This window comes from Hemicordylus capensis, chromosome 3, assembly GCF_027244095.1.
Source record: "Hemicordylus capensis ecotype Gifberg chromosome 3, rHemCap1.1.pri, whole genome shotgun sequence".
NCBI lineage: Eukaryota > Metazoa > Chordata > Lepidosauria > Squamata > Cordylidae > Hemicordylus > Hemicordylus capensis.
The window spans coordinates 41,133,840-41,155,629 of record NC_069659.1 but is presented as its reverse complement, the minus strand read 5'-3'; the positions used below and the strand labels follow the sequence as shown (position 1 = coordinate 41,155,629).

The following is a 21,790-nucleotide window of genomic DNA, read 5'->3' as shown; positions in this document are numbered from 1 at the left end:
CAGATACAAACCTCTGGAATGAATAATGATTTTTCAAGCAGCTTTGCACTGACATTGTAATATTATTGCACATTTTAATAGTTTTAGTGAACTACTTTGAAATTCAAAATATAGTTGCATTTTTCATTGTCTCATGTGTTTTTTAATTAGTTAGACTCTTAAAGGGATATAACTTTCTGTTTTAATATTGTTGTTGTTTGACTATATTTTAATTGTACTTTCACAGCTTTGCTGCTTTGGAAACTTATAGTTAAAAAGGATTTCCCTCCAATAAACCATAAACTCAATGAGGGTGGACGCTTGCGGAATGACTTGTAAACTGCTTTTGTACCATTCTTACTAGGCTTCTAAAATTTGCTCTACTGATTTTAGTGTGTACAGGTGAACCCCATTATCGGGGGGCGTGGCGTTCCAGCAGATTACCGTGGGTAATGACACGGCCAATAAAAGAGCATTGAGGGGATGGGTGTGTGTGTTATGTTCCTGAAGGCTGGGAAACCATTGCAAAAACAGGCAAAAATGGAGGGGAGAGTGAAGTAAAGTGCCCTACCATGCTCCGTTGGCCCTCTGCTATCCAGCAATGCCCCATAGAAGTTCAAATATTTCAATTATTCTGGAAAAAGAAGCCTCAGGTGCTGAAGATGAACACTGTAGGAGAACTCTCAAGAACACCATTCTCCAGGCTTCCACTGGAAGTCAAAATGCGAGTCAAAGAGATGGGACCAGATAGGCCTGCTCTGGTGCTCGAGCAGGCCACACGTGACAGAGGGGAAGCATATACAGAGAGATTCAACATCTACTGGTATGGCAGGAAGAAATGACTATGTGGATGTGCTGCAAAGAATGCATTGTTCTGCTTTCCTTGTATGCTGTTTGGAGGTGAGCAGATACGGACCCGCAAAGGATTCACAGATTTAAAACATCTGGCTGACAAGCTGAGAAGCATGAGGCATCCAAGAGTCACCTTGAGAACACTGTGCAGCTACAAAAGTTAGGCAGAGCAAGCATCACTGAGTTCCTGGATGAAGGCTACTATCTGTCTATTTGGAAGCACAACCAACAAGCAGAGAGCAGGTACAGCCTCTCAAAAATCATTGACTACACTCGCTTCTATGGTGCTCCTGAATGGCACTTCGTGGTCATGAAGAGAGTGAAGATTCTGAAAATCCAGGAATTTTCAGAGGACTGATCTATCTGGTGGCATCCATTGACTCAACCATGCAACTTCACATGCAGAGTGCCACCATGTTCAGAGGTCTGTCAAAGACAATTCAGAATGAACTGATGGACTGCATGCTAACAGTAGTGAAGGACCATATTAAAGAGCAGTTGAAAGAGCACCTTTTCTGGCAATTCAAGCAGATGACACCACAGATGTCTCCAATCATTGTCAAAATATTCTTATTTTCAGCTACATCAACGATGGAGGCTCTGTGGTAGAGCACTTCTATGGCTTCACATAGCTAAAAGATAGTCGGGCTGAAAACACCAGTATAGTGTTGCTTCAGCAGCTAAAGGAACTGTTATCCACTGCTAAATTAGCAGAGGTATTTTTTAAAAGTGGTGATCCTCTTTATTTAGCAGGGGGAGAGCAACTGGCCCTATCCATCCCCAGCACAGCATCCCTCCAGCGGCTGTTGCTAGTATTTATCTTATGTTTCTTTTTTAGATTGTGGGCCCTGTGGGGACAGGGGCCTGCCTCCCTTCCTCCCCTCGTCCCTCCCTCCCCCACCCTCTATCTCTGACTCTGTAAACCACTTTGGCAACTTTTGTTGAAATGTGGTATCCATTGTATTCATATTACCAGAGGAAACTGACAAGAAGAAAGTCACTGGTCAGAGCTATGATGGGGCAAGCTCAGAGGAGTGAAGAAGAAGATCTGTGATGCATTCCCTAATGCCCACTATATTCACTGTACAGTGGGACACTGCTGTGCCCATCAATTGACCTTGGTGATGCAACAAGTGGTATGTAAAATCAAGGAAGTAAGGATTTCTTTTTAGACCTTCAAGGTATCTTTCATTTTATTTCTGTTTTATTGCTTTACTTTGTGAGCTGCCCAGAGAACATAATACAAGCAATAAATTAACTTTTCTTTTTTTTACTTTTAGGGATCCCAGCATTCTTTGGCAGCAACGCTAAACATGATGAAGTGTTGGAGGAGGTTGTTAGGCAAAGACTACCCAGATCATCTCAGACATGCTGGCACTTCAACATCAGAACAGTGAATGTGGTGTCTGAGAAGAGACTGGAACTGACTGAATGTTTCCAGGAAGTATTTATTTATATATTTAAAACATTTCTATACTGCCCAAAACGTGAGTCTCTAGGAGCTTGGGAGCTGGATCACACTGCAGTCCATGGGGCAGGAGGATTCCTTCAACTGCTGGAAGATGAGGCTGAGTTTCTCTACCTGTTGTCCCTCTTCCACAGAATAATGACTCATAAAAACAGAAGAACTGCCTTGTTGGATCAGGCCAAAGGCCCATCTAGTCCAGCATCCTGTTTCACACAGTGGCCCACCAGATGCCGCTGGAAGACTATAGGCAGGAGTTGAGGGCATGCCCTCTCTCCTCTGCAACTGGTACTCAGAAGCTTCCTGCCTTTGAGGCTGGAGGTGGCCTATAGCCCTTCAACTAGTAGCCATTGATAGACCTCTCCTCCATGAAGTTATCCAAACCCCTCTTAAAGCCATCCAGGTTGTTGGCTGTGTGGACTCGTGTGGATGTTCTTTACAATTAACTTCAAGCAAAATTTTTAGATTGTGAGCCCTTTGGGGACAGGGAGCCATCTTATTTATTTATTATTTCTCTGTGTAAACCGCCCTGAGCCATTTTTAGAAGAGCAGTATAGAAATCAAATGAATGAATGAATGAATAATCAAAAGCCATTGATTGTGCAGCAGTCAAGAAAGCCACCCCAGATTTTGAGAATGCCACCACTTTGGTCAGAAGTTCAACTGGAAGTTTGTTTGATGAGTTACCTCATGAAACAAGGCTGCCCAGAGACAAGACTAAGGAAAGCCTGGTTCAAATTGCAATGGACGTACGTGAAATAATCACTGTACATGCAAACGAATGTTTTGAATTTACAAACCATCTGGCAAGTGCAATACTGATAGAGGGAAGTTTGTTTCCAGCACATAAACGGAACTTTCTACAGCAGGCACTTGATGAAGCAGTGGAAGGCTACCCAGTGCTGGATAAAGAGAGACTTAACAACAACAACAATTTATATACTACTTTTCATCAAAAGTTTCCAAAGCAATTTACATAGAGAAATGATAAATAAATAAGATGGCTCCCTGTCCCCAATCTAAAAAGAAACATAGACACATAAAAAGGAACATAGACACCAGCAAAAGTAACTGGAAGTAGGGATGTTCACGGAACTGGCTGGCCAGGTTCAGTTCGAGTCTGGACCAGACTCAAACCTGACTGGGCCAGTTTGGCCCAGCACCCCCTCAACCCCCCCCCCAGTTCAGTTTGGTCCGGGGGCGGGGGTTCATGATGTGTGTTTTTTTTAAAAATGTCACTTACCCCCTTTGGGGGAGTTCCTTGAGGCAGTGTGTGTGTGGGGGGGGGTGTCAATGGAGGTCAATTGTGCAGGAGCGGCGGCATCCAAAATGGCTGCCGTGCCTCAGTTCGAAGGCCTGAATGGGCCAAAAAAGCAGCTGAACAGACCGCTGGCGGCAATAAGGGAGGCCGGCGGGGGGAGGGGGAACCTCCATGGACCCAAGGAACTCCCCCAAGGGGGTAAATGACTTAAAATAAACAAAACTCACAAACCCCCAAACAGTTGAGGGATGTTTGGTCCAAGTTTGGACCGAACAGGGGGTGGTTCGGTTCTACCCCAGACCATGGAACCGAACCGGCTTGACTTCGAACCTCTTGAATGTTGAGCTGGTTTCCACACCCCTAACTGGAAGTACTGTGCTGGGAGTAGATAGGGCCAGTGAAGCTCTTATGACAGAGCTTTCTGTATTATATGAGAGGGAAGAATTCTACACTTCCAAGAGTGCTTTCACACTCCTGCATATGCTTTTGGAGAGCAATCTGGAGACAGACAGCTTTGGAGCAAATTGCCACATTGCTTAAAATCCTGACCACCATGCCAATGACAGCAGCAGAAGCAGAGCGGACATTCTTAGCAGTGAAGAGGATAAAGACTTTCCTGCGGAACACCATGGTAGAGGAAAGACTGAATGCCTTGGCGACGCTGTCTATCGAAAAGTGGATGATTGCAGAAATTCTGAACTTCAACCACCAAACAATTGAACTGTTTGCCAGACAGAAAGACCATAAGGCCAAATTTCTCTACAAGGCATAAGCACCACTGCAAACAAATGAGTGGAGAAACCCCTTTCCGAATAGCAAAACAAGGTTCAGTTTAGTGTCATAAGTAATTCTACTGCATTTCTTAATTGTCTTTAATTTAATTTACATTTTACAAACAATGAGAAGAGGAGTCGATGAGAGTCGTACTGCAGTGCTTGACTTATCCTATTTTTATTTTCAGGCAATAAGGAGGAGCGGGCATGGCTGATAGGGGAGGCGGAGGCCATACATTTTCTCCTATCTCAGTAACAAGATCACCCCTTCAAGAACCACGGTAAGAAACACCACAGTACAGAGGCAGAAGACGTCATAATGAACTGCTTAACTGTCCTTATTTTCCTTATTTTTCAGGAAATAAGAAGAGGAGGAGTAGGAGTGGGTGCGGCTGTCAGGAGAGATGGAAACCACACATTTCCTCCCAGCACAGGAGCAAGTGCATATCTTCCGGGGCCACAATAAGAAACAGTGCAGTATAGTAACAAAAACCACTATAATGGACTGCTTGACTGTCCTTTTTCATTTCAGGAAGAGGAGTCTTCAGTCAAGGGAAGTTGAATTTGAAGAGGAGTCTTCCAGTAGGGATGTACACGAGCTGTTCGTACACGTGCCAGTGGGGTGGGGAGCAGTTCCCTTAAAACACAAGTAAGGTGCTCCTTACCTGATTGTCCCTGCCCTGCCGCTTTTCCGCCGGTAGCACCCGCTCTCCAAAAGGGCGTGCAGGGCTGCAGGGCTGTTTCCTGCAGCCTCTGCACGGTGTCAGCATGCACATAGCCAGCGTACAGCAGGGAACCGTGCCGCAGCCCTGCGTGGCTGTTTGAAGAGCAGACGCTGCTGGCGGAAAAGCAGTGCAGCTCCTTACCTGCTTTTTAAGGGAACCGCTCCCCACCCCGCTACGGATCCATGAACAACTTGTGCACATCCCTAGCCTATACTGCACCTCACTCGGTCAGAGGAGCTTTGGAGAAAACTAATCAGAGGTGAACAATAGTGCCTCTTGCTTTGAAAAGGAATTATAGGGCCCTTCCTCAAATATTTCAGATAAAACATTTTTCAAATTTCCTTATCCCTTAATCTCTGCCTAGTTTTATTTTCTTTGTTTCCCATTTCCCCTTCAATATATATAGATAAAACAACATGCTGAGGATGCCTAAATCATTTTGATGTGCTGTGCTGACGGCATATGAAGATGGGTTTTGAAGGTGGAAGAAGTCAGTGTTCCCTCTAAAGCGTGCGTATGTATGTGCACTCGCACGTTTCATGATGTCCGCTCAATTTTAGATCACGCTCAGACTGAATCAGGAAGGTCCCACTCTGAATTCATGTGTACACGCACTGTTTTAATACTGCCACCCAGAACAAAACTTATTGCATGCACAGATGAAAAAAATTAGAGAGAACACTGGCAGGGATCATAACTAAGATGCTGTAATAGTACACTATTAGAACTTCCTTCATTATACAGTAGCAACAGTTTAAATTGCACTGCAGCTCACCATAAGTTTGTCTTTGATCATCTGCTCTTAAAACTGCTGCTAAATTACACCCAACTATGTTTACACAGCAATGGATTATCTCACTCCTAAAAAGGCTGCTTCAGGTTCTGTCAGCTTCATTTTCTTCCCCCACTATATTGTCTTCCATCTGCATATATTTCCCCTTTTAGAATTATTTTTCTTTTCATGTAAGAAAACACAGTAGAGCGCATAAAGAGAGCATTAAGTATGTGACAACTACTTCCAAGTTCAAGTTCAACATGCCTGCCTCCTGAAGGATTGCCTGCTCCCATTATAAACATGCCAGATTGGTAAATAGATAAGGTAAATAGACAGGTACATCAGGTAAATAGATAAGGGGAGTTCCACAAACCAGATAGGTGCCACTACAGAAAAAGCCCTGTTCCCCATAGCTACCAACCTAACCTCAGAAAGTGCAAACCAGAGGTGCACCTAGGTAATTTTGGAGCATGGACTTAAAGGCCTCTGGAGCCCACCCCCACCGGCAAGTTAAGCATCATCCACCTACACACACACACACTGCAACACACACAATATTTTTAACATGTGGCTTTTTGAGGGCACAAACAGTAACTGAACTCACAAGAGTGTGAGAATATAAAACAGGTATATTTATGCAAATATGCATTAGCAGAAACATTTCAGCACACAACTTAACACTTTCTCCACTCCCCACTCTGTCTCTAAAGCACCCAGGGCAGCCGGGTGCACTCAGTACACTCAGCCGCCTAGCACAGTGTGGGCCTGTGGCATGGTACTGCAACCGCACCACCCAGGACAGACTAAAGAGCATTTGGGGGCCCCCATGGAATGTGGAGGCCCTGGACTTCGGCCCCAAAGCCCAGGGGCAAGAGCACCTCTGGGCGCTTTCCAGATTAGCTGCTCAATAGCAGCAAAATGCTTCCATTCAGGCAAATCGCATTTGAAACATAAACAGCAGGAGGAGCAGTCTCACGGAAACTAACAACCTGAAAAAACAGCAGCCTTTTTATGCCGGATACACAACATCATAGCACTATATCGCAGCGATTAAATTCGAAACAAGGCATTGGGAATGTGAACAGCACCCTGCTGTCAGCATAGGGGCTGCGGTGTCACAACACAGGAAGTGTGGAAGCACACTTCAGAGATCCACCATGACCCCGTTTCAGGGTGTAATCTGGAAAGTGCCCTGGTGGGAGCACCCACAAAAGGATCTATAATTAACATCTTAAGAGGCCTTGCTCCAAGTACCTCCACTTTATGAAGTTAGGTAGTTTTAATGGGGACTAGCATAAATGCTAGGGATACTATAGCAAATACTTATTCTGAGCAGCAGATTGAACAAGAAGGCCCCTTCTAAGTGAACAAAGAGGCTTAGAAGAGCGAGAGCAATTGTTCCTATGCAGCCCAGCATATAGTCTTTCCAGTGGCAATTGCTGGAACCCCCTTTGTGTGTATATATATATATATATATATATATATATATATAATTAATAATCATATTTTTATACTGCCTGATATGTACATCTCTAGGCAGCGTACAAAATTTAAAATATTTAAAAATAAACGCAAATTAAAATACACGAGACACAATTTAAAAAATAGTATAAAACAGTTATTAAAACAAATCATTTTAAAAAATAATTAATTCTAATTAAATGCATGTGAGAACAAGAGAGTCTTGAGGGTCTTCCTGGAAACAAACAGAGAAGAAGATGCTCTTATTTCAGCAGGGAGCATATTCCAAAGCTCTGGGGCAGCCACAGAGTAAGCCCGGTCCTGGGTTGCCACCAAATGAGCTGGTGGCAACAGTAACCGGACCTCTCCAGAAGATCATAAAAGGCAGATGGGTTCATGACAGAGGAGGCGCTCTCTTAAATAAGTTGGACCCAAGCTGTTAAGGGCTTTATAGGTAATAACCAGCACTTTAAATTTCACTTGGAAACATATCGGCAGCCCGTGCAGTTCTTTCAAAACTGGTGTTATATGGTCCCTTCGTGTTGTCCCAGAGACCAATCTGGCTGCCACATTCTGTACCAATTGTAGTTTCTGGACTATGTACAAAGACAGCCCCACATAGAGTGCATTACAGTAGTCAGGTCTGGAGGTTACCAGCATATGTACCACTGTTTTCAGGTCATTTACCTCTAGAAATGGACATGGCTGATGTGTCAGCCGAAGCTGATAAAAAGCGCTCATGGCCACTGCCTGAACCTGAGAAACCAGGGAGAGCTTTGGGTCCAGGAGAACTCCCAAGCTACATACTTGATCTTTCAGGGGAAGTGTAACCCCATCCAGAACAGGCAGATATAAACCATCTCTCGGATCCCGACCCCCCACAGTCAGCACCTTCGTCTTATTTGGATTCAACTTGACTTTGTTATCCCCCATCCATCCCATTACTGCCTCCAGGCAGGCATTAAGAGAAGATATGCCATTTCCTGATAAGGTTGACATGGAGAAGTATATCTGGGTGTTGTCAGCATATTGCTAACACCCAGAACCAAACCTCCTGATGATCTCTCCCTGCGGTTTCATGTAGATGTTAAAGAGCATTGGAGACAATATGGAGCCTTGTGGAACTCCATACTTTAGCTCTTGCTTTGCAGAACAGTCTCCAAGCAACACCATCTGGAATCTACCAGAGAGATAGGAGCGGAACAACTGTAAAACAGTGCCACCCAACCCCATCTCCCGCAGGCAGTCCAGAAGAATACCATGCTCAATGGTATCGAAAGCTGCAGAGAGATCCAAAAGGATTAGCAGAGTCACACTCCCTCTGTCAGTTGGAGAACATCCATTAGACCAGCCAAGGTAGTCTCAACCTCATAGACCACACGAAAGTCATTTTGAAATGGGTCTGATAATCTGCATCATTCCAAACTGTCTGAAACTGAGAGGCCACCACCCGCTCAATCACCTTGCCCAACCATGGAAGTAACATAGGAACATACAGGTGAAACTCAAAAAATTAGAATATCGTGCAAAAGTTCATTAATTTCAGTAATGCAAATTAAAAGGTGAAACTGATATATGAGATAGACGCATTACATGCAAAGCGAGATAAGTCAAGCCTTAATTTGTTATAATTGTGATTATCATGGCATACAGCTCATGAGAACCCCAAATCCACAATCCCAGAAAATTAGAATATTACATGAAACCAATAAAACAAGGATTTTAAATAAAACAATATCGGACCTCTGAAAAGTATAAGCATGCATATGTATTCAGTACTTGGTTTGGGCCCCTTTTGCAGCAATTACTGCCTCAATGGGGCGTGGCATGGATGCTATCAGCCTGTGGCACTGCTGAGGTGTTATGGAAGACCAGGATGTTTCAATAGTGGCCTTCAGCTCTTCTGCATTGTTTGGTCTCATGTCTCTCATCCTTCTCTTGGCAATGCCCCATAGATTCTCTATGGGGTTCAGGTCAGGCGAGTTTGCTGGCCAATCAAGCACAGTAATCCCATGGTCACTGAACCAGGTTTTGGTACTTTTGGCAGTGTGGGCAGGTGCCAAGTCCTGCTGGAAAATGAAGTCAGCATCCCCATACAGCTTGTCTGTGGAAGGAAGCATGAAGTGCTCCAAAACCTCCTGATAGACGGCTGCGTTGACCCTGGACTTAATGAAGCACAGTGGACCAACACCAGCAGATGACATGGCTCCCCAAATCAACACAGACTGTGGAAACGTCACACTGGACTTCAAGCATCTTGCATTGTGTGCCTCTCCATTCTTCCTCCAGACTCTGGGTCCTTGGTTTCCAAATGAGATGCAAAAGTTGCTCTCATCAGAAAAGAGGACTTTGGACCACTGAGCAACAGACCAGTTCTTTTTTTCTTGAGCCCAGGTAAGACACTTCTGACGTTGTTTGTTGTTCAGGAGCGGCTTGACAAGAGGAATACGACATTTGAAGCCCATGTCCAGGATCCGTCTGTGTGTGGTGGCTCTTGATGCACTAACTCCAGCCTCAGTCCACTCCTTGTGAAAGTCCCCAACACTTTTGAATGGCCTTTTCCTGACAATCCTCTCCAGGCTGTGGTCATCCCTGCTGCTTGTGCACCTTTTTCTTCCACACTTTCCCCTTCCACATAACTTTCTATTAATGTGCTTTGATACAGCACTTTGGGAACATCCAACTTCTTTTGCAATTACCTTTTGAGGCTTTCCCTCCTTATGGAGGGTGTCAATGATGGTTTTCTGCACAACTGTCAAGTCAGCAGTCTTTCCCATGATTGTGATTCCTAATGAACCAGACTGAGAGACCATTTAAAGGCTCAGGAACCCTTTGCAGGTGTTATGGATTGATTAGCTGATTGGAGTGGGACACCTGGAGCCTAGACTGTTGAACCTTTTCACAATAATCTAATTTTCTGGGCTTGTGGATTTGGGGTTCTCATGAGCTGTATGCCATGATCATTACAATTATAACAAATTAAGGTTTGACTTATCTCGCTTTGCATGTAATGCGTCTATCTCAAATATCAGTTTCACCTTTTAATTTGCATTACTGAAATTAATGAACTTTTGCACGATATTCTAATTTTTCGAGCTTCACCTGTAGGAAACTGCCATATACTGAGTCAGACCATTGGTCTATCTAGCTCAGTATTGTCTTCACAGACTGGCAGCAGCTTTTCCAAGGTTGCAGGCAGGAATCTCTCTCAGCCCTATCTTGGAGAAGCCAGGGAGGGAACTTGGAACCTTTAGAAACAGTTATGTAATTAGCTAACTCTGAGGGATCCAGTGCAGCTCTCCTCAAAAGTGGTCTAATAATAGCCTCCTTAAGATAAGGAGGCATCCTGCCCTCCCTCAGAGAAGCATTTATAATATTTACCAGACCTTCTCTGATAATATGATTATCAGATGAGATAAGCCAAGTTGGACACCCTTGCTAACTTGCCAAAGAGGCACCTTTTAACGTAGTGATTCTCTTTATTTAGCAGGGGGAGAGTAACTGGCCCTATCCACCCCCAGCACAGTACCACCAGTGACTGTTACTGGTGTCTATCTTATGTTTCTTTTTCGATTGTGAGCCCTTTGGGGACAGGGATCCATCTTATTTATTTGTTGTTTCTCTGTGTAAACCGCCCTGAGCCATTTTTGGAAGGAAATCGAATGAATGACAAGGGTCAAGAGAACTGGTTGTAGGGTGTGCAGTCCAAAGCATTTTGTCCATTTCCTCAGAAGTCACAAACTGAAAATGATCCAATCTTATTCCATAGGAGGGGTTGCTGGACACCTTCACAGTACTCTGCAGTAGGGATGTGCACGGAACCACGGAGGCGTGGTCCGGCACTGGGGGGAGTGTGTCTTTAAGGGGGGGGGATAGCACTTACCCCCCACCCCGCTGCTCTTCCCCCTCTGGTGCTGGACTTTCTTAAAATGCATATGGCACAATGACGTATGTGGCGCGCACGCGCCAGCGGCGGTGACGAGCGCAAGCGCGCCGCGAAGGGCGCATGCGTGGCTCCAGCTTTTTCGGCTTGCTAACTTTAAAGACAACGATGGGGGCAGGGGTGGCAGGAAGGAACTCTGCTGCCCCAAGAACGTTTTAAGAAAGTCCAGCACCGGAGGGGGAAGAGCGGCGGGGGGGGTAAGTGCTCCCCCCCTTAAAGACACACTCCCCGCCCCCCGCCGAACCGCCAGACCAGCCAAATTCCGGCCCGGCCCAGAGGCCTTTTGTATGGCCCCGGTCCGGTCCGTGTACACTCCTACTCTACAGTAACTGTGCAATCCAGCTCAGCCAGAATGTGAGAGATTTATCCGCAAAAAAAGTCATTTAAAACATCACAGTGAGAGACCGATGGTTCCAAGTTTCAATTCAAGGGGGACGGGGTACATACTAGCCCCCTCACAACCCTGGACAACTCAGCTGGACATGAATTTGGAGAACCAATGCGAGAAGAAAAGAACGGCTTCTTTGCCACCCGCACTGCCAGAGCACAGATCTCCGATTGTGCTCTGCGATGTGCCCAATCAGACTTACACTGAGTTTTCCTCCATTTGCACTCCAGCCATCTACCTCGTCGCTTCAGCTCCCGTAATTCATCCAAATACCACGGAGCTGTCTTTAAAGCAGAGTCAGAGAGAACGCTTAGGAGTGATAGTGTCTAGTTTTCTAATGAGTTCATTATTCCATGTTTGCACCAGAGCATCAACAGAATCACTAACAGAACCAACCCTAAACTCTTTCCAAGCCTTCTTGGAATCCTATATATGTAGGGAATTCTCTCTGGTAAGAGAAACCCTTTTTCTTTATAGCAGAGTGCACAGAGGCACAACACAGCAGAATTTAGTTAGGCATGCGTGTATGCTGAGAGTAAAGTAATCTGGAGCCAGTTCATAGTTTCAAATCAATATAAGTAGTATTTTTTAGAGAACTCCATTCTAGATAGGAAAGTGAAGAGATAGGATCTAGCTTAATGCAGATGGATTCTGCATCTCTGCACACATAGTGCAGGGAGAGAGGAGCTTGCATGTTGCAAGGTAGAATGAAAGGAAAAGAAGGGAAGAGGAAGTGGCAGGCAGGCAGGCAAGAAGGAAGTTAGTCCTTAAGAGTAGCAAACTACACACCAAAGGGATAGTGTCAGAGCAGGAGAGAATGGATGACCAATGCATTGACTTCTCTAGCCCTCTGACTCGCTAGTCTGTCCTCCTATGTCACTGAGACAAGAGACAGCGCATAGTCCTTCACTTCCAACAATATATAGGCATTTTGTGTGCATTTTTAAAAATTGAGCCCTTTCAGTGTTGCCTCTAAGGCATGAGCACATGCACACACTCACAAGCTTTTTGATGTCCGCTCCATTAATTTTAGATCCCCAGGAAGGCCACATGCTGAATGCATACGTGCACGGATTGCCTTGATACTGCCGCCCAGAATAAAATGCATTCCACACACAGATGGGGGGGAAAAGAGAGAACACTGAACCCTCTTGAACTCGCTTTTTGGGCGGTATAAAAATGTGATAGATAGATAGCTATGTAAATCACTTTGAGAACTTATTTGTTGAAAAGTAGTATATACAATATTTCTAACAACAACACCTCCAAAGTCCTTCCAACTCTAAATTTCTATGATTCTAATACAATGCAAGTAAGCTCTAAGTGAATAATTTTATATATATTATACACTAGAATCTACTTTGTCTGGGGAGCTCAATGCAATGAATGAGCTTTCCCTCAGACAGCCTTCCATTCAGACAATGACCAGACACAGACTGTTTAGCTTCAGCAAGGTTGCCACATCACAGGCCTTCAGATAAGGTCTTGGGATTTCAGGGGTTTAGTATTATAAAATGACACTATTATCTTATATCAAGTGAAATAAATCTTGCAAAACTCTTAAGTAATTACATACTGACTAAAGTAAGTGCAGATGTTTTAATTTCTCTTTACTCACCAGAGGTTCTGCCATGATAATGCGGATCTTGCGTTCAGCCTGGGTAGTGAAGTTAACAAATAGACTTTTCAGGACGTATTCCCCAGGTTTACTGTCTGGATCAATATTGATGGGCAGCATGGTTGGAGGTCCCTTTTCCCTTTGGGTGCCAGAAACAGATGGGACTGGTGGTTTTATGTATCCGTTACCCACTGGAGAGGCTGAAAATTAAAGCAACAATATATCCTTAATACTGCATAACTTCTGTTAGAAAATGTGTTCCAATGTACTCCAATTATACTTCAGTGAATATAACCTTACTCAAGGAGCTTGGTCTATCCAAAATATTGGAATGTTTAGCAATTTAGAAAAGCCACAAGGCTACTTACAGAAAACTTCATTGATGGACAAGGACACAATCCAAAACACACTCACCTAGGAATAAGCCCCACTAAATCAACCTAACCTACCTCATAGGGTTGTTGCAAAGATAAAAATAACCATATACATTGCTTTGGGCTCCTTGAGGGAAGACCAGGACATAAACGCATGTATGTATAATAAATAGATAGATAGATAGATAGATAGATAGATAGATAGATAGATAGATAGATAGATCAATCAGTAGGGATTATTTACAAACATTCTACAGCTGGGTTGTAAAGTATTACTATTCATTTATTATTTTTCATATTTCTTGCCGTGTACACTGCCCTGCGTCTATGGATTGGACAGTAGATTAGATCTTACATTTTATTTATTTATTTATTTATTTAATGATATATAAGATCTAATATACTGTCTAATAAATAAATAAATGCCACCTATATCTCTAGGCAGTGTACACAATTTAAAACACAACAAATAGAAAACAGAGTAAATAACAATTTAACCCAATTACACAGAACAAAAAATTAAAACTTCATGGGATAAAAGCAATTAAACAGTTTAAAATTAATTTCAGTTCAAAGCCTGAGAAAAGAGGTGTGTCTTGAGGGTCTTCCTAAAAGCAATCAGAGATGCTCTTATTTTGACAGGGAGCATATTCCAAAGCCCCTGGGCAGCCACAGAGAAGGCCCAGTCCCGAGTTGTCACTAAACAAGCCGGTGGCAACTGTAACTGGACCTCTCCAGATCTTAAGATCTTAACAGGGAATAAAGTTCACAACAAAGAAGGCAGTCTTGTACCCTGGGCACAAGCCATTAAGGGCTTTATAGGTAATAACCAGTACTTTGTATTTTACTCAAAAACATATCGGCAGCCAGTGCAATTCTTTCAGAATCAGTATTTATATGCTCCCTTCAGGTTGTCCCAGAGACCAACCTGGCTGCCAAGTTGGGCAAGGGTCAAGAACAGATTTTAGGACATAGAGTCCAAAGCACTTTGTCCACATCCTCAGGAGTCACAAACTGAAAGTGCTCCAGTCTGACCACATAAGAAGAGTTGCTGGACACCTCCACAGTAGACTCTGCAGTAACTGTGGAATCCAGTTTGGTCCGAATAAGAGAGATTTTATTCACAAAAAAGTCATTGAAGACATCATGGCGAGTGAATGATGATTCCAAGTTCAAATTCAAGGGGAAGGGAGCATCTATTAGCTCCCTCACAACCCTAGACAACTCCGCTGGACATGAATTTACAGAAGCAATGAAGGCAAAAAAAACCCACCACTTCTTTGCCGCCCACACTGCCAGAGCATAGATCTTCAAATTTGTTCTGTGTTGTGATTAGGTTTGCCTGGTTCGGTTCGAGTCTGGATCAAACTCAAACCAGACCGGGCATGTTCAGTTTTGTGCACCACACACACATACACACAGAGAGAGAACGGTTTGGCTCAAATTCAAGCCTGTCCAAGGTTCTAAAATTTTCTTTAAACTCAATTTAAATTTTTTTAACTCTTCGCCAGGTCCAGGGTCATTTTGCGGCCTCTGAGGGGGTGGGTCCTAAAGAGGGGGTCCATTTTAAGGAACACATTAGTTGTAGGAGAAGTAAGTCTGGAGAAGGTAAAAGGCATAATTTTGCTGGAGAATCCAAGAGGACTATGGCTGGCAGGAGGAGGGTGCAATGTCAGGCCACCCCATACAGGTGATGTGAGTTCTTATAGGAAAGCAAGGATACTGATGGAGGGAGCATTGAAAACCTTAGACTGGGCTTAAAACTCTGTATACAAATCCTGCATATTATAGCAGAAATATTATCCCTATATAAGATGCCATCTAAGCACAAAATGCACTGATATGCTGGACAGTATGCGGAACCGTCTTAGCAATGCCTCTGTTAACCTTTTATAGCCCTTCTATTGAAAAATGCTAGGACACCTGGCTATGACTGGATTTTGATAGCAGCTAATATATTTGCTGATGTTAGCTTCCAAAATTATTTCCCTAAACCAGATGCAAACCATGCAGGATAAAATATTTTGCTTAATACACGAGTTCTTCAGAAATCATATTGTTTGCTTGTTAGAAGAAAATGTTATGCTCCGTGTCAAAACAAAGCTCATTACTGCACATCCAGTATTCATTCCCTACTATAAAAACAAAGTTCTGTTATGCTCCAAAGGTTTGTCTATTCGTACAGCAACCTAATGGCGCAGCGGGGAAATGACTTGACTAGCAAGCCAGAGGTTGCCGGTTCAAATCCCTGCTAGTATGTTTCCCAGACTATGGGAAACACTTATATCAGGCAGCAGCGAAATAGGAAGATGCTGAAAGGCATCATCTCACACTGCACAGGAGAAGGCAATGGTAACCGCCCCCCCGCCCCCGCTGTATTATACCAAAGACAACCACAGGGCTGTGTGGTCTCCACAAGTCAACGGCACACTTTACAGCAACTCAAGTTGATAACAAGTTGTTCTAGAAGAAATTAATCTCCCCTCTTTTCTTTCACTATTCCTACACACACTATTCCTACACACAAACACATTTAAAACCTTACTGAAAATGCTACTGATGATCCAAAACAATATATTCTTGCATAATTTTGTTCTAAAATACAGGCAAAGAATTCCTAAAGATTATGACATTGTAGATTATTCTCACCATTTTCATACATTTCTGTTTAAAGTTGCATTGCTCAGTTTCTTATCATCTGTACTTGTTGCTTAAAGCAAGATCAAGATGTACCACAATTGTCCATAGTCATATCTTTTACACATTCATACCCAAACATTTAATTTAGCCTAGGTTATAACATTAAAGCAATTCCTTCAGAATTCTTGGAGAGTTATAATTTAAAAGTATGAAATAGTTATAGAAGCAATGTCCTACTCATGTGCATTAATAAGATGCACAAAAAAGCACATATATTAATAATTAGGTTTCTTTGCTTATAATCTGTTTCCATTTGTAACTCTTTGTCATTAAATCAAACAATTCCTAACTAAATACACATTGCAAGGGAGTAGCAGTAGGAAAGAGGGCATGCCCTCAGCTCTTGCCTGCGGGCTTCCCAGAGGCATCTGGTTGGCCACTGTGTGAAATAGGATGCTGGACTAGATGGGCCTTGGGCCTGATCCAGCATGGCTTTTCTTATGTTCTTATGTCATTTACACAATCGAAAACTGTGTCTTACCCAGGTTTGGGAGCTGTGTGTGCTCCCAATTTTTGGTTGTGTGGATGGAAACAACTAGGTAGGAGGAGGGAGAAGTGATGGTGTGGAATCAAGGTAGGAAGAAACGTCAGGTAGTTTCCCCTCCTACCTTGCTTTCACAATCACTTCTCCTTCCCTCCTACCTAGTTGTTTCCACCTACACAATCAAAAATTGAGAGCACACACAGCTCTCAAACTAGGGAAGTGCACGAATCACGGTTTGAAGAGCGATTTGCAACACCCTCCTGGCAGGGAGGAGATCAGGCCCATAACTATTCCTCTGTTGCTTGCCCACAGCGTCCCGTTCAGGCGGCACACCCCCAGCTGCCACTGCGTGCCAGCAGCACTCTCTCCAGCTGTTCTAGTGTGATGACAGCACACACATGGCCGCTGTACATGTGTGGAGGCCATGCGTATGCCGCAGCCGCATGAGGGCAGCTGGAGAGGGTGGCAGCAGCATACTATGGCAGTTAGGGGGCATGCCACCCAAACAGGAAGCTGTGGGCAAGAGCTGTGGGCAATGGACCTGCTTTCCTCCCTTTTAAAGGTGTTGGGGATGTGTTGCGAATCACTCTTCGAATCGCCATTTGTGCACATCCCAGTCCCAAACCTGGGTAGCACATCGTTTTCGGTTGTGTGAATGACCTCACTTGAGTAATTGTACTATAGTGCTGCATCCTCTAGGATAATATACTAATAGAGTGTTTATGTACTACACAAACATTACAAAGACCAAAAGTAGAAATTCCGCCACTTCCTCAGCATGTCAAATTAAAGTATAAAAATATTCCTTGAACTCAAAAGCCAAATGAAATGAGGAAAGTCCAATGCATATAACAAAATTTTGCATTTCAGCAAGTACAACCTTGGCAAACACTGTTAGTATTCTTTTATCTTTATAGAAATATGGTGCTTAAAGTTTAGACATGCAGAAAAGGAAAGGAATAATTTAAAAGACATACTCATGGAGTTTATTTTGTACCTACCAAGTCCCTTTATAAAGCTGATCACACTGGATCTTCTCCAACAGGCTAGAGAAATCTCCATGAGACTGAAAATACCTGAAAAGTTCCAAGGCTTAGAATTCTTTTGTTTCTAAAGTTGAGGGGATAAAGGTCTGTTTCATGATCCTTGTTTCCTCTTTCACAATGGAGTTTTCCCCCCAGATTCAAAGCAAGAGTTTTCAGGTTTTTGTTTTTTGAGTGCTGTAGACTGCAGTAATTGAGCGAGAGAAGGCTTCCTGGTTAGAACACGCTTTCCATAGCCAAAGAGGTAATTTTTAGCTTCAGTGTACGATGATGACCTACAACTTGCAGAGTGGCTGCTGGTCTATATTTATCCACAAGCACATACTATACTGACAGATTAGCAAAACTACTTCAAGCACTCCCAGAACATGAGACTTGCTTGTATAGTTCAGCATAAACAACTCTTGCATACCAACAACATGTATTATCACACAGTTCAAGCTGAAGGCAGTATTTAAGAGAGAAATGCTAAGACTGAGATAACACAGAATGAGCGATAAAGCTTTTGTTTTGTAACCAAGGACCCCGGTCACAAGTACAAATAGTGTGAATTCCTTGAGACAAACCTGACATGGTATATTTTTGCATGTGAAGAGAAGTGTAAAACCACACATATCCGCAAGGAAAATTACAGTATACATCTACTAAAATAAGCCTAGGTTGCAAATTGCAGTCCTATACACACTTGGCAGTAAGCACCATTGACTATAGTGAAATTTACTTCTGAGTAAACATGCACAGAATTGTACTGCAAAGTTACAATCTTATGCATCTTACTTCTGAGTAAACATATACAGGATTGGACTGAACAAAAAATATTTAGGTCTAAAGTTATAATTATAAATATTTCAAAAGACACATTATATGAACCACCTTGATCAAAACTTTTAAAAAGGTTCACCAGTATACAAAAAGTGTCAAAGTCTTTCTCAAAACACATATTAAGAAGCAAGAGATTCATTACCTCCTAGTTACAATAATTTTGTGGGCTAAGAACAGATAACTGGCTAAGAACAGATAACTGTGCCACCAGGAGCCCCTGGTGGCGCAGTGGTAAAACTGCTGCCCTGTAACCAGAAGGTTACAAGTTCGATCCTGACCAGGGGCTCAAGGTTGACTCAGCCTTCCATCCTTCCGAGGTTGGTAAAATGAGTACCCAGAATGTTGGGGGCAATATGCTAAATCATTGTAAACTGCTTAGAGAGCTCCGGCTATAAAGCGGTATATAAATGTAAGTGCTATTGCTATTGCTACTGTTAACAAAAGACTCAGTTTTCACTTAATGAGTAAAATTCACCACCAGTAACTTTATTTATTATTTTAAATCTGAGGTCACTCTTCTTAATATGTAAGAAAGAAGGTGCAAACCTCTCTATGGGTTTTCTCATTCTCCACTTTAGGGTGCATCTACGCAAGTTACTTTTCCAACAGCTGTTGGAGTCTACACACCACATCCCAAATGATATCACTATCTGCTTTCAGGCTGTAATTAAGAAGGTACCCTTCTCACATAAGATTCCTTGCAATGTCTGGGCAGATGTTGCAGGGACCATTTCCCCAAACAAGCCTGCTTGTCAGCAAGCTAGAGCCTCAAGAGTAAATCAGATTTTGCATAGGCACACCAGCCAGCCATTTCCCAGCAGTAAAGATATAAAAACTATGGAGAACATGGATGCAGGCATAGCTAGGACATTAGGGATTTGCACAGAACCAGGCAGGAGTAGTTCAATGGAGGCATGGGGCACAGGTTAAGGGCAGGGGAAGGTGCACTTACCCCTTGTTATCCCCTGCTACCTTGGCAAAGAGGCACCTTTTAAACATGGTGATTCTCTTTATTTAGCAGGGGGAGAGTAACTGGCCCTATCCACCCCCAGCACAGTACCTCCAATTACTGTTGCTGGTGTCTGTCTTGTGTTTGTTTTTAGATTGTGAGCCCTTTGAAGACAAGGAGCCATCTTATTTATTTATTATTTCTCTATGTAAACTGCCCTGAGCCGTTTTTGGAAGGGTGGTATAGAAATCGAATGAATGAATGAATGAATGAATGAATAAGATGCCTGAAGTCTTCCCTGCCAGGAGGTCTAGCTGAAGGGGAGGGCTACAGGATGCTGACCCAAATAAGCCTTGACTAGGCCAACCAGAAACTGGCTAGTGATGGCTAGACTTCTATTAGGACCCTGGGGTAGGGAGCATGTGATCTTTGCCATCTACACTGACTCATAGTTCATTTTTAGGCACAACTCAAGGTGCCAGTTTTCACATTTAAAGCCCAAACCGGCTTGTGACCAGGTTAGCTTAGGGACTTGCTTCCTCCCATATATACCTGCCTAGTTACTGAAATCATCTGAGGGATCCTTGCTCTTGGTCCCTCCCCACTCCGAGGCATGACTTGGTATGACCCATGACAAGGCCTTCTTAGTGACTTTGGAATTCCCTGCCCCTTGAGGTCCCACTTTGTTGTCCTTCACAGACAAGTTAGGATTCCACTGTTCCATTTAGCACTTTAATCCAAAATACTTGTGATCCTAGACTTTTGGTTTGCTGTGCGCATTTTTTGTCACAGTTGGGTATGATTTATTGTATTTTATTGTAAACAGTGTTTTTTAACTGTCTCATTTTTATGTACATCACCTCAGGTCCCAATTTTTTGCATTAAAATGATATATAAGAAAGACACAGACAGATAAAATTGCCTAATTCCAGGCTAATTTTGAACAAAATGTGGTTTGAAAACAAACTACACTATAGTTTTACTCATGGCGAGGGTGTGTGTGGAACTGAAGCTTTAATTTTGCATGGAGGATCTTGTATATAATGTCCTGTAGGGATGTGCAGGAACCTGTTTGAAGGCCCTTTTACGGGTTTCTGAACATGTGTGCACTTACCCCTCCCTCCGCTTTCTCCCCGCCGGTGCTCGGCATTTGCAAAATCCTATGGGGAGGCAGCATACCTCCCTGCTGCCCCGTCTGCTCCCTGGCCGGAAGTGGCAGGAAGTAGCTGGTGTGCATATGCATGCCGGGCGCATGCACCATGCTCACGCAACTTGGGAAGGCTCATGCGCAAGCATGTTGTGCATGCACACTCCAGCTGCTTCCGGCCACTTCCGGCCAGGGAGCGGATGGGGTGGCAGGGAGATACGCTGACGCCCCATAGGGTTTTGCAAATACTGCGCACCGGTGGGGAGAAAGTGGAGGGAGCTAAGTGCACTCTCCCCCGCCCTTAACGCGCGACCACTGCCCCACCATCAAACCACCCCGCCTGGTTCCATGCAAATCCCTAATGTCCTAGCTATGCCTGCATCCATGTTCTCCATAGTTGTTTTTTTTAAATCTTTACTGCTGGGAAGCTCCAAACATACAAAAATGGGCCTTTCCTAACATATGTGTGTCACCAGAGTATATCCTAGTGTATAACATGTGAAATGTATGCTTTGACCAGACTAACAACAACATCAACAAAAACGTAGTTTACAGTGTGGTCTGGGACAGACTTCAGATACGGGATGGATCCGAAAGTGCCCTTCTGCATGCTGAAAGTGGTTCCACTTACGAAGCAGCCATTTTTCATACTGCACTAGAGCACTGTGAGATAAACAAAATTAAATCCCAAACGTGTTCTTCCACTTGTGCAGGAGATTACACAACTTCTTGCACAAACAACCGCAAGAGAACTTGACTATCACAGCACTACATGAAATCTTGTACAACCTCTGGCATGAGCAATAGCAGAACAGTGCCATCTGCCATTTTCCTTCTACTCATGATTCTTTGGATCAACTCCTGCCAGCTATTTAGAGGATTACTTTTCCTGGTTTGTGTACCATATAATTTTAAAAAGTGTAATGCTATTATGCATCGTGTCTGATCTCTTAGCTCTTTATAGGCACCAACAAGTGTCCTGGAACCACCACTGCAAATATTTGATAATCAAAACAATAAAAGTTTTGGCC

General features: G+C 43.4%; 1 protein-coding gene across 10 annotated transcripts in view; it reads right to left on the bottom strand.

Moving 5' to 3' along the window:
• Nucleotides 1–21,790, bottom strand: part of FRY (FRY microtubule binding protein) — a 343,900-nt gene that overhangs the window by 175,654 nt on the left and 146,456 nt on the right. For 9 of the 10 annotated variants that reach the window (XM_053312387.1, XM_053312377.1, XM_053312379.1 and 6 more), the window contains one exon: nucleotides 13,241–13,440. In XM_053312387.1, the coding sequence (XP_053168362.1) occupies nucleotides 13,241–13,360 (120 nt within the window). In that variant the 5' untranslated portion in view covers nucleotides 13,361–13,440. Of the gene's footprint in view, nucleotides 1–13,240; nucleotides 13,441–17,799; nucleotides 17,954–21,790 lie in introns of those variants that run through there. The other variant, XM_053312383.1, reaches the window with a different exon arrangement.